Genomic DNA, 14,053 nt, shown 5'->3' with positions numbered 1-14,053 from the left:
ATCAACAGACTTAGAAGAAATGCATAGTACGTTCATTTGGGTGGGGTACGGCATATCGATGCCCTGTACCCCGACAAGACTTACCCTGACATGAGGACTCAGAAGGTCTCCTTCCCGATCATCAGCGATGACGACTCCTTCGGAGTCCTCATGTCAGGGTAAGTCTTGTCCGGGTAGTCAGCATCGATATGCTGACTATCACTGGTTTGTTTTGCGTTTGCTAATGAATCAGGCCCGTTATGTTTATATTGCTATCTTGTTAAATATTAAGGAATGATGACATCATACATTTTAATTTGTATTTTATTTGGATATGTAAAAAATATTATTAGTGGTTTGTTATTACACAAGCCTGTTTTTTGTGATCTTATATAAACTATTCAAATTAGGCTAAAATAAATATCATTAAGTATCTTTATAGTAACAAATAGCACTGTTTTTTTATTTAGCAATATTAATAATGAATGATATGTATATAAGAAATCCTTTTATTGCAGTTCAAGTTAATGCTTGCTACTTTTGTGTCTTTGCTACATGAAGGAGTTGATGGATGAGAGTATTAGCTGTAGAGTTAGAAAAAATTCCTAATAACTTCCAAGAAAATGGAGCATGTTCTCAGCTTGTAAGAGAAATGTACACACATATGTGTATCTTGGCACTTTTTCCACACTGCACCTGCTCAGAAAGTGAATATTATCAAATGCATCTATACAGATCTGCGTCTTTTTGGTACTTATGACTCCTTAAACCTGAAGGGGTGTTCTAACATAGGCAATGTACAGTATGGGTGTGTTCAAGCAATTGCTTCAAAATACACACTATGATGTAGTCGCAGATTCGGCTAAAAAAAGCGGTTTTATTTGTGGATGGTCAACACCTGGGGTAAGTAGCAGAAAATGATGATAATGACAAACACCCAAACTAGCAAACCGCTTGTAAATAGATGTTTGTGAATTATTCACATACGTTTATTGAAACTTCAGTAGTCGCTCGGTCATAGATTAGGATCTGTCAAGCATATTTAGAGATATATTTTTGTTTTTTTGTACACATATAGGGTAAGTTATTCCTGCTATATTAACAAGGTTATTCAAGTTTAAATGATAAGTTATAGCCAAGGCCCGAATAAGCCGCGGTCTAACTGGGCTACAGCCCAGGGGCCTCGGGCATCCAGGGGCCCTTGAAAGTGCTCAGCAGCATTATTGAGCGATGCGGGGGTGGGGGCGGCCCCGGCCCAATCAATGCTGCTGAGTCTGTCACTGTAGTCCTTCCCCGTCGCTCAGTAATCTCCTTACTGAGAAGATCTCGTGAGAGTGAGACTCATAGTGAGACTGTAAGTCTCACTCTCACGAGGTCCCCTCAGTAAAGAGCTTACAGCGCGCCGCGGAAGGACTACAGTGACAGGAGAAGGAGGTAAGCGCTTACTGACTGTTTTTTCATGTAGCACACAAATATCAACTTTAAATTTCAGTGTACAAATAAGCTATCAAGTATTTGTTTGCTATATGAAAAAACAGTCAGTATTTAACTTATGTGCAAAACAGAATACTAATTTACACCCCTTGCATTGTAACATGGTTTTGTCCAGGAGACTGAAATAAGTAGTTTCTTAAGTTAAGATCCTTAATGAATCAGGCCCCATGACTTTAAATTTCACTGGATCAAGGATTTATATGTATAAATAAACATTTGCTGTAAAGGGCTGCTTTATAAAAAAGAGGTTAATAATAATGATAGAGGAGGGACTGTATAGAAAATTATATATACTGAGCTGAGAAATATACTGAGAAAGATGAATAGTGGAGGGAACAGGTGGTACTGATAAATATGTATGACAAGTTATGAGAAAGGGGGAAGTTGTGTATTGTGACTCAGTGGCATATCCACCGTGGGTGCAGAGTTCAGTGTACATGGATGAGTCCGTAAGGGCTCTTTGCCAGCTCCTTGACTTTGTTTTGTATTTATTCACCCAAAGACATGCTGGTATAAGGGGGAAAAGGACCCAGGGGTCTGGGCTGTTGGGGCTGGCCCTGGCTGGGTAAATGTATTCATGCTCATAGTGGGGATCAGTCACAGACAGGGTTCCTAACTGACAGGGTTTGCACCCAGTCAGGGAAGCGGGCTGTTCCACTTCTCCTTCAAAATTCTGTCTGGCTCTCTATCCTGTTTTTTTCTTCCCTCATTTTTTTTTCTTCCCCTATACCCTTTCCCCTTCCTTCCCACTGTTCCTCCCCTTCCCTCCCTTCCTGCTTCACCCCTAAATGTGGGATAGCCCCTCTCCACTCTTCAGCACTTCTGTTTTAGGGCTGATGGCAAGTGTCATAAACTTTTAGAACAGGTCACAGAAGTCTTCGCCTATAGCAGCCGCCTTTCGCGTAGAGCTGAACGTGCTTACAGGTACTCGGATGCCCCCAGGTCTTAAGCTCAAAGTAGTACAAGTTTATAACCCTACCGCAGCACAGGCGAGGGCCAGGTGAAAGAATAGCAAAGTCCAAACTGACCGAGGCCAAGGGGTAGAGCGGGCAGCGGTGGTGTAGTCCAGGCAAAAGGTCAGGGCTGGCGGCAAACAAACAAATCCAGATAATTGGCAGAGATCGGGGTCACAGGCCTTAAATACTTTGATGGAAAAATCAGAAAGGAGGAGGACAGGGCTGACAATGAGCCTCAGGAGGCTGCTAATTAATTACTAGCTTAGATCTAGCATAGGTAATATCACAAACCAGCAACATGTATGAAAATATAAATGACAAATAGAATCCTGCGAGAGCTCCCCCTAAGTTGGAGGATGTCCCTACACCCTCCTACTCTATGCCACAAAGATAACAGTGCATTGTAACTATTGCACGTGCTCGGCTGCTACCTGAGGCCAGGATGTGGCGTACCACCGCGGCTCGTAACACTCTGACAATATAGGAGACAGACTAAGGGCTAGATTTACTAAGCTGCGGGTTTGAAAAAGTGGGGATGTTGCCTATAGCAACCAATCAGATTCTAGCTTTCAGTTATTTAGTACCTTCTACAAAATGACAGCTAGAATCTGATTGGTTGCTACAGGCAACATCCCCACTTTTTCAAACCCGCAGTTTAGTAAATCTAGCCCTAAGACTAAGGCAGACTAAGGAGTCTGCTTCTCAGCATTCAAGCGTTCAAGCTGTGCAGATTAGGGAGGTGTATTTATGGTAGGGAAGAAATGCCACGTGTGTGTGAGAATATTAATGTAGTGTTTGCGTGTGTATATTATTGTGGGGGGGGGTAATGTAATATGTCTGTGTTTGCAAAGGTATTCATGTAATTTGGGAGTTGGTGGGGGTTATTAATGTAATGCATATTAATGTAATTGCTGTTTGTGGTGATTATTAATGCAATGTGAGGACTGTTCATGTAATGGATCTCTATGGTGGTTTCTATAAATTTAATTTGGTCTCTCTTTATGCGGGCCCTAATAATGTAATATAGAAATACTGAGGGCTATTAATATATTGTTGGGACTAATGAAGCAATGTGGGTTCTCTGTGTTAAATGTGTGACTAATAATTGAATTCAGGTGGTAGTTAGGAGTAAGGATGCCTATTTATTAATTGTGGGTGCTATAGATTTAATGTTGAAGTTGGTTGTGAGCAGCAGAGTTTAAGTGCTCATCACTCAGTTTTCCAGGAGGTGACTAGTAAGTATCCCTACTCCAAACAGAGCCTCCAACATTCCAGGATCTGGCCAAATAACAACTGAGCTTAAGACCATAGATCAAAAGCTCTCATGAACAGGGCCCTCTATAACCTATATCTTATGTCTGTTCCTCTTTTGTCTAATGCAAATCTACTTGTTATGTTATGTTTTTATTTAAGTGATTTTTTTTTATGTTTTTATGTTTAAATTTGGACTTTTTTAACTTAGTCATCACAAAGTGATTCACCAGCCATAAAACACAGGTATTCAAATATCACACTGGTTAATTTTAAGATATTAAATGCATTAGTTTAAAAACGGGATTGTCTTCAAATATATTCTTTCAACTTTCCCATACAGCTCATTTTAATATCCTGCCTGCAAAATTAAATCTTATGTTAGCAATTCTGTCTCCTTATCATAATAACTCTCTATCTGTAAACCATGCCCAGCTATATCAAGATCTGAAAAAAAAAATGCCTCCACAAAATACACCATATTGCTTTGCAAATCATGTGTGCTGGCATAAAAACAGGCATAATGTTTGGAAATGCAAAAGATTTTTCCATCGGGCTGTTGTAAATGACCCCAATACCAAGCTAAGAAGGTTTTATAGCCTGTATATTAACCTCATTAACCACCAATATGTATTTGTGTTACATTTTCTATATTAGCACATGACAAGCTTAATGTTGTTTTCAGGATGTATTGTTTCCCCATACCTTGTGTGCAATATGAATTCTATGTTACCTGAGAGCACAGTGAAGACAGCAGAAAATGCATTTAACTTCAGACCATCCACAACGTTATTTGACTGAAAGAATTCTAGGCACATAAGGCTGAATCCCACGACTAAAAGTAAAATGAAGAGCACTTCAGACACCACGGACAGCCAGAGAACACCTGGAACACATAACAGTAACAAACAACATTCTGAAACGAGTTTTACACATTATGTACAAAACATATAAATTGCAAAGAAAACCACATAAGCAAATCTAGCATTAATGTTTTCTTATCTCTCACTATTATTATTGTCAAGTTACATATTCTAATAGAAGTCAGTACGTTTTTCAATATTTTATTTCAAAGACTGGTAAAAGTAATTTTGTTTTGGTGAAGGTAAGAAGCATTTTTTTTGCATTTGTCTCAAGTCTGTACAAATGCAGTTAAACACTGGCCCCACCCACTTGTGTCATATTACTCATTTTGAAAGTGTCCCATGATGCAATGTATAAAGGTCAGGGAATGCGAAACATATTTATATACTAGGATCACTTAATACAGACAATTAGATGGATTGCATAATTAAAATGGTACATAAGATGGTAAATAACATTTACATATCAGACTATAAAATACTCACATTGTCACCCATTACCTACTGGGTACTAAATAAATGGCTTTATTGTCTTACATATACAACCACTATTATGAGCTAGAACACATCTATAGGGATGATAGATATTGTGAAAATATGACATAACAAAATGGACAACTTGTATGAAAACCACTCAGTAACAATGTGCAAGTTACATCAAATAGCATCTGACATATTTTCAATGAAAATAAGTAAAAAAATCGAAATATACATGTTTCAAAATATGCTTCCATTATCTGCAACAAAAAGTCTATGTTTAAGGTAAATGTGACTGAGAGTGATGTTCCTCTAAATCAGGGGTGGGCAAACCTGTCCTCAAGGGCCATATCCAGTTCATGTTTTTAGGATTTCTTTAGTCATGTACAGCTGAGTTAATCTATTTGGCTGGGTCAGTAATTATCCCACCTGTTTCTACAGACAGAAATCCTAAAAACATGAACTGGATATGGCCCTTGAGGACAGGTTTGCCCACCCCTGCTCTAAATTACAATGGACTAAAGACCATGAATTAACATTTCCTCACAATCTTCTAAATATATATATTTATGTTTTTTGCTTGTATTCTTTAAATTATTATAGTAGTTTCTAAAGACACATGGAAACATGGCATTTTAGCTTTGCTCAATTGAGTATTTTCAATATTTTTAAAGAGACCATTGTGGTTTTATACAGCGATTGTAGATCTTCTTTACAGATAGCATTGCTTAACTCAGGGTTTCCCAAATCCAGTCCTCAGGGCTCCCAACAGTGCAGGTTTTCCATATCTCTTTACTGGAGCACAGGTGTATTCATTACTGACTGACACATTGTAACAGATCCACAGGTGGTCCTAATTATGTCACATGTGATCCAGAAAACCAGCACTGTTGGGGAGCCCTGAGGACTGGGTTTGGGAAACCCTGGCTTAACTGTTGATAATATAGTACAATATATAATAGCTATTTTCTGTTTAGCGTTGTCAGAGTTATGAAAGCTAATATCTGATTGGTTGTTATGGGTTGCATCATGATTTCTACTGAAACACTGTTGCAGCTTGTGTATTCTATTTGTATATTTTATGAAATAAGTCCCATAGTCTTCAAATGCTTAAATACAGTCATTGCCAAAAGATTTGAGAATGACACAAAAAAAAATTTATGATGGCAATTTGCATATACTCCAGAATATCATGAAGAATGATCAGATGTATTGTAATTAAATTCAAAGTCCCTCTTTGCCATGACAATGAACTTTATTCCAAAAACAACATTTCCACCGCATTTCAGCACTACCACAAAAGGACCAGCTGACATCAGGTCAGTAATTTTTTCGTTAACACAGGTGACCACTCTGTCATGCTAATTGAGTTAGAATAACAGACTGGAAGCTTTAAAAGGAGGGTGGTGCTTGAAATAATTGTTTTTCCTCTGTTAACCATGGTTACACGTGCAGTAATCACTGCCTTGCACAAAAAGGGCTTCACAGGCAAGGATATTGCTGCTAGTAAGATTGCACCTAAATCAACAATTTATCGGATCATCAAGAACTTCAAGAAGAGAGGTTCATTAGTTGTGAAGAAGGCTTCAAGGCACCCAAGAAAGCCCAGCAAGTGCCAGGACCGTCTCCTAAAGTTGATTCAGCTGTGTGATTGGGACACCAGTGCAGAGCTTGTTCAGGAATGGCAGCAGGCAGGTGTGTGTGCATCTGCACGCACAGGGAGGCAAAGACTTTTCTCTCCAGGAAAAACATCAGTGACAGACTGATATTCTGCAAAAGGTACAGGGATTGGACTGCTGAAGACTGGGGTAAAGCCATTTTCTCAGATAAATCCTCTTTCAGATTGTTTGGGGCATCTGGAAAAACGCCTGTCCGGAGAAGGAAAGGTACTATCAGTCCTGTGTCATGCCAACAGTAAAGCATCCTGAGAGCATTCATGTGTGGGGTTGCTTCTCAGCCAAGGGAGTGGGCTCACTCACAATTTTGCCTAAGAACTGTCATGAAATCTGGTGAAATTTAGAGAGTCCTGTGTATCTGCCAATGACTGATGCTTGAACTGGTGTGCGGAGTCTAATGGTAGGTGGTATTCACCATTGACCCCTAGGAGAGGGTATGGACTTTGCAGCACCTATTACCACAGTCGCGGTTCCCAGAAGGAGTGATGGCAGAACAGTAGGTGGAGCCTAATGTAGCAGGAACGCTATGATCGCGGGGACTGCTCCAGGAGATATAAGTAAATTACCAGTAGGAACTTAGCTGATCCTTCAGATGGTAACTCAGAGCAACGAAATGTGAATACTGGTGCAGCGACAGTTCGAGGGAAACAATAATTATGAAGAACTAGTTGTTTCGTTAGATGGTAACTCAGAGCAACTGCAGATGAATTACTGGTACAGCAACAGTTCGGTAGAAACAATAATGATGAAGAATTTAGCTGATCCGTTAGATGGAAACTCAGAGCAACAGAAAGTGAATTACTGGTACAGCTGCAGTTCAGTAGAAACAATAACAATGAAGAACTTAGATGATCCGTTAGATGGTAACCCAGAGCCACAGCAGGTGGGTTACTGGTACAGTGATAGTTCAGTAGAAACAATAATGTTGAAGCGCTTAGCTGATCCGTTAGATGGGGACTCAGAGCAGCAGGTGTGGAGAGTTCCTAATGAGGCTGGAGTTCCAGTAGGGAAGCGCTGAAGTCGGGGCAGTAAAGCCAAACAGGAAACACAGAACACGGCTGCTCCGTTTGCACTGAATGACGGGCGTGACTTTTTCACGTCACGCCTGACATTCAGTGAGGAGCGGCACAGAGAGGACCCAGAAGAGAGAAGACAGAAGAGAGAAGAAAAGAGATGAAAGAAGCCAATACAAAGGTAAGTAAAGGAATGGAGGCAAAGGGAGGAAAACAAAGGCACAGATTGATGAAGGAGACGGGGGGAGGGGGGTGTTCAAGGCACAGTAATAAAGGAGAGGGGGGGCAGGATGACATAGTGATGATGGAAAGGGGAGAGGTAGGATTGCACAGTGTAATTCATGGGGGGAGCAGCATGGCACAGTAATGAAGGAGAGGGGGGGCATGATGGCACAGTGTGATGAAGGGGGGAGCAGTATGGCAGAGTGATGAAGGAGAGGGGGGCAGTATGGCACAGTGATGATGGAGGGGGGCAGATTGACACAGTGTGATAAAGGGGGGAGTAGCATGGCACAGTGTGATGAAGAGGGGCCTGGTGAACGGGGGGAAAAGCAACATGGAGGGCGCAGTGTGATCATAAGGGGGCACAGCGTGGTGATTATGAAGGGGCACAGTAAACTGTGTGTGATGGCACAGGGGGCTTGTGGTAATGTGTGTGTGTGTGTGATGGTACAGGGGTCTTGTGGTAATGTGTATGTGTGATAGCACAGGTGGCTTGTGGCAATGTAGTGTGAGGTAGGTGGTGGCTAATTAATTGGTGCAATTTTGTTTGTTGGGTGATGGTGGGGCAATTTAATAGTGCGGACTATTAATTTAAGCTATTGAATGTGGGGGTGAGTTTGGGGAGAATGAGGTCTCTTTAATAAATGTGACTATGAATTATTTAATGGCTGTGATGGTTTCGGGAAATAGGTATATTTATGAAATGTAAACACTGTTGATTTATTGCTGGAGCTGTTTGGAGAGAGGAAAATAGGTTTATTTATTAAATGGAAATACTATAATTTTAATGTTGGGGCTGGAGGAAGGCCTAACTATTAATCATGGGTGCTATTGATTTAACACCGGGGCTGGTTTGAATTTTCTAAATGTACCTATTTTGTTTTTCCAAATAGGGCCTCCAACATTTCAGGATCCAGACAAGCCGCAACTAAAGAATCCTGCAGCCACAGGTGGTGAAAGTAAGAATAACAGGTAGCAGAGAGCAGTAGAGTCTGTGAAATGTTGTGATTCAAGTGGAACAATACCAATTTTTGGTGAGTGTTCTGCCCAATGTAAGGGGCAGGCCAAGACTGTGAACTCTTTATGTACACACTGCATTGTTTATATACTACACTATTGTGCTAGATGTCCTGAAAGTCAGGAGTGTTGGGACATATGTCACGCTCCGGCGAGCGGGCACTGCACCCTTGTGGAAACGGTATACAACAATGCAGGTATTTTTCTGTAGGAGGGTGGCCTAGCACTTTTCACCTGCTAACCACGCCCCAATGATGCACAGTCACGCCCTAAATTTTATGAACACACCCACTAACAATTTTTTTACATGCTCAACTATATGGGAGGTCCCATGAAGTTGTTGTATCGGGGCCCTGAGTTCCTCTTGGCAGCCCTGCATATGACAAAAAGGTCTAAAAACACTGAAGCAGCAAACTTTGTGAAAACCAATACTTATGACATTCTCAAAACTTTTGGCCATATCTGTAGTTATGCAATGACCAGCGCTCTACTGCAGAAATGCTGCAAAATGACCTGCTAATTAGGGAATGTCTAGACATAACCCATAGACCAAATTACACACACAAGAGGTCAGATGCAAACAAGGATAAAGACAGTAGAAAAATTGTATATTACATTTGGGTACACACCCTTAAAGCACTGTTAGTTCCTGCAATAAATCTAAAATAGAGATCCTTATAACACTGGCACCATTGTCCTGTTAATGTTTGTGTCAATAACATGGGCTAGCAGTCATTTATAGGATTCCTTATAATAAGGATGACTGCTGACCTTATGGTATATGTCCCAATATACCACCTGTAACAAATGCGTGCATGGATTTTATTATCTTCAATTGGTGTTCTGTTCCAAGACCTTCTTTTTCTGCATCATAACAAATCAAAGAATCCCCTGAAGATAAAATGCTTTCTGCCACAGAATGTTATGATGCTTCTGGAATTCTAATGTAGGTGAATAAAATAACGTGAATATTTAGTGCACAGCACCTTAAAGATATTCTAATCGCTTAGTAAGCATTATTGAAAAGAAAAACATATATACAAGTATGAATAATTCACTGAGCAACTAGAGATTTTTTTGTACTTTGTAAATTTTGTAAAGTACATTAAAGAGTCTAGTCATTATTGCACTATATTATAAAGATTAACTGGATTACTATGTTAAGTAGTGTCAAATATCCAGAAACAACTTTATAAAGATTCTGTCACCTATTTTGTTTAGTTCCATTTCTCTCAAACTCATGAAAAGAAATGTATTACTTAGAATTGTTTAGTCTTATAGCACTATCGTGTTAAACAGCAAATTCTAGAGAATATATTCTCTGCCTCATTAGAGCTTACAGTTCAAATTCCCAACTGCAAAAATTTGCTTAAATGGTTTATTCATTATAGATCTTTACAAAAAATGTTGGCCTATATAACTGACTAATGTTACCATTACACACCATTGCTGCCCCCTAAGGTTAGTTTTCCATAAAGATGCTCACTGACTCCCGTGTTTTGGTTTTGGATCTGGATTACCGTCGTGTTTTGGTTTTGCCAAACCGTCATTGCATGTTTTGGTTTTGGTTTTGTTTTGCTATTTTGTTTAAAAATCAATGTTTTGGGCATAAAATAACCAAATTTAGTGCTCCACCTGTTTCTTGGATAAGTAATGTAATTGTAAAGCTAATAAATTGTCAAAAAAACAGTTTAATTCCTGATAGGCCTTCATTAATTCTACACACAAACCAGATTGTCTTCCTCTCCATCTATGCATATTGGCAATGCAGCCATCGTCTTTGGATGTATATTACATCCTACACTTATAGTTAAATATGTAAAGAAATGGACAAAGGCAGTTTGGTTTCTGTCTCTCTAGGCCCCCCTCCAATTGTAGAAAATACTCAAAAATTCAGCCGTTATAGACTGTACAATATAAATTGAAATGGACAAAGCCAGTTTGGTTTTTGTCTCTCTAGGCCCCCCTCCACTTGTAGAAAATACTCAAAAATTCAGCCGTTATAAACTGTACAATATTAATTGAAATGGACAAAGCCAGTTTGAGGTCAGTCTGTGTATGACACCCTACCCTTAGTGAGAAATTGCCCAAACAGCAGCCTTTCAAGACGAAATGTGATATAGAAATGCCCCAAGTCCTTTTCCTCTTTGGGGATAGATTGCACCCTGCACTTAAATAGAAAGTGTGTACATCATCATCACAGACTATAAATTCATCGCCGCTTGAATCCGCCATTAGGGAACAGTCAGTGCTTGGATGTCTTTGATGTGAAGGCCTACCTTGTGGAAGATGTAGTTTATTTTTGTAAACATCATTTTCTCCACATTTTTGGAAGTAACCTTCTATGGCGATCACTGACTAAGTTCCCGGTTGTGCTGAACACTCGTTCAGAGTACACACTGGAGGTTGGGCAGCTTAGGTATTGCAAAGCAAGTTTGTACATGGGTTTCCAAATGGCCTGCTTTTCTTCCCAGTAAGGAGGGAGCTGTCTGACATTTCCATATCAATTACCTCTTGAAAATAATCCTCCACCATCCTTTGCATGTTAATACTCATATTGGATGGAGTTATGGGCTCCACATTTTTTGGAAAAATCCTTCAAACCAGCCCAGATGTTAAACTGTTCTGGTCTGCTCTCTGCGTCTTCCCTGCTTCTTTTTTGAAAATTTAATTGTTTACGAGCAGCAGCTGCTTGAGAAACTGAAAGAGGACACGTCGTCAAGCCAAGGCCCAGTTCAGCGGACAACTTGCTGAGCAATAGCTCCTTGCAAAAGTTCACATCTCGTTCATTTTGAAGCAAAGACTCAATGTAGGTCTTAATCCTTGGATCAAGCACAGTGGCCAAAACGTACTGATCCGAGTTCAAGATCTTAATAACTCGAGGATCATTGTGAAGCGAATTAAGTACTTGATCTACAAGGCCAACATACTTTGCGGAATTGCTTGCTTTCATCTCCTCCTTCAGTTTCTCAAGCTGCTTTTCCAATAGTCTAATTAAAGGAATGACTTGGCTCAAACTAGCAGAATCTGCACTCACTTCACACGTCACAACTTCAAATGGTTTCAGCACCTTGTACAGCACTGAAAGGATTCCCCACTGTGCAAGAGTGAAATACATCCCCCCTCCTTTCCCAATGTCATGGCTTGTGCAATACGCTTAGATGGCTTTGCGCTGTTCCTCCATCCTCTGAATCATGTACAGGGTGGAATTCCACCTAGTTACTACCTCTTGCTTAAGTTGATGGCAGAGCAAGTCAAACTGTTCTTGGAGCTGCTGCAATCTCCTATAAACTGTGGCAGAATGGCTGAAATGGCCTGAAATTTTACGAGCCACCGAAAGCATCTCCTGCACCTCATGGTTATTTTGTAGGAAGCTCTGCACCACCAAGTTGATGGTGTGAGCAAAACAGGGAATGTGATGGAATTCACCCAGCTGTAATGCCCGCACTATACTGTTGGCGTTATCAGAAATGACATATCCTGGGGAGAGTCCAAGTGGTATAAATCATGTATCAATCACATCTCTTATTTTGCGTAACAAATTGTCAGCTGTATGCCTGTTAGTGAAGCCGGTGATACAAAGAGTGGCCTGCTTGTGACAAATGTTATGTAGTGGTGTACATGCTGCTGCTGTTCCTGCTGGTGAAGGTGAATGACCAACCCAGTAGGCTGTCACAGTCATATAGTCTTTGGTTTGACCACTTCCACTTGTCCAAATATCTGTGGTTAAGTGGACAGTGGGCAGAATGGCATTTTTCAGCGCAATCTCTACATGTGTACACAATTTTTGGTATAGTTGTGGAATAGCTTTACAGGAAAAATGGTGTTGCGATGGAATTCTGTAACGCGGACACAAAACCTCAATTAACTGTGAAAAACCAGCTGCGTTTATTGTGGAAATTGGACGCAGATCTTATACTAGCATGGCAGCCATGGTTCTTCCCCTAGCAAATGATTGTTTCACAGTTAATTGTTGAAATGTAGGACTGCTCATTTTCTTGGCCTTCCTCTGGGCTGACGATTCACCCCCAGCAGCAGCAACAGCAGCAGCAGTGGGACTAACGCTTTCTTCAGAGGAATCAATTATAGTGCAGGAGTCATATAGCCTTAATAAGTGGGATGCAGGGCTAAGTCCGTGCGCTACTAAGGATATTGATGAGGATGGTGTTGTGGGTGTATTTTGTAGCCGTCGGGATGTTGGAGACCAGAGGGTCCTAGCTGATGATGGAGTGCTTGTAATTTTTTTGGAAGAACTTTCAGCTTTTCCCAACACTTTGCCATGAACTCTCGTTAAATGGCGTAACATAGACGAGATTCCATCATGGTTAAGGTCCCTCCCTCGACTGACTGTGGCTTGACATACACTACAAATGGCTATACAATTGTTGTCTGGATTTTGGTAGAAATAACTCCACACATAAGAAGTGGATTTTTTTGTTTTATGGACAGGCATGACAATGGCCTTTTTCTTGTCACGTTCCAGAACTGCTGCCACTGGTTCAGGACTTACACAAACAACCTCATCCTCATCAACATCCTCATTAGCGCCCTCGTTGCCTACACAAATCTCCCCCTCATCCTCTTCTAATTCCAAAGTGGCATCCTCAATTTGTGTATCACCGGCTACACTCGGGCTGTTCAGGCACACATCAGCAGAACTGCTGAAAGGGCCCTTCTTTATGGGTACACTAACAGAATGCTCACGATTAGAAATACCACTGGTGGATGGACTCTCCACAGGGATTGTCTTAATTTCTGATTCAGAGCATACATTATCTTCTAATGACTTACTGATTTCTTGCAGCTCGGCTTTGACAGTAGTTGTGCACCACTTTTAGACTCCAAATTACTTGGTCTTGCTTGGTCACGAGTGACCGTACAAGAAGAAGGCTCGGTAACATTTTTTGATCTGCCACTAATAGAGAAAGGCGAAGGCCTCATTCTTTCTTTGCCACTGCGTGTGTAGAATGGCATGTTGTCAATTTGTTTTTTATCGGCACTCAGTTACACTTCTTTTTCACTTCAACACGGTAAAAAAAAATTTGGTGTGTGTTTTTTTCCCTGATTTAGAAAGACTATGTACTTTTACATCGCCTTTCCCAGAT

The 14,053-nt window shown here is 40.6% G+C and overlaps 1 protein-coding gene across 2 annotated transcripts in view; it reads right to left on the bottom strand.

The window, feature by feature from the left end:
* GSG1L (GSG1 like) overlaps positions 1-14,053 on the bottom strand; it is a 116,317-nt gene that overhangs the window by 31,595 nt on the left and 70,669 nt on the right. Inside the window, exon 3 of one of the 2 annotated variants that reach the window (XM_075179857.1) lies at positions 4,414-4,566. The exons of the other annotated variant lie outside the window; for it this stretch is intronic. Within the exon in view, the coding sequence (XP_075035958.1) occupies positions 4,414-4,566 (153 nt within the window). The remainder of the gene's footprint in view (positions 1-4,413; positions 4,567-14,053) is intronic. 2 annotated transcript variants of the gene reach the window in all.

The sequence above is a fragment of the Mixophyes fleayi genome, chromosome 7, assembly GCF_038048845.1.
Source record: "Mixophyes fleayi isolate aMixFle1 chromosome 7, aMixFle1.hap1, whole genome shotgun sequence".
In the NCBI taxonomy this organism is placed as follows: domain Eukaryota; kingdom Metazoa; phylum Chordata; class Amphibia; order Anura; family Limnodynastidae; genus Mixophyes; species Mixophyes fleayi.
The sequence above is the reverse complement of the archived record's forward strand: the minus strand, read 5'-3'. Positions and strand labels throughout refer to the sequence as shown.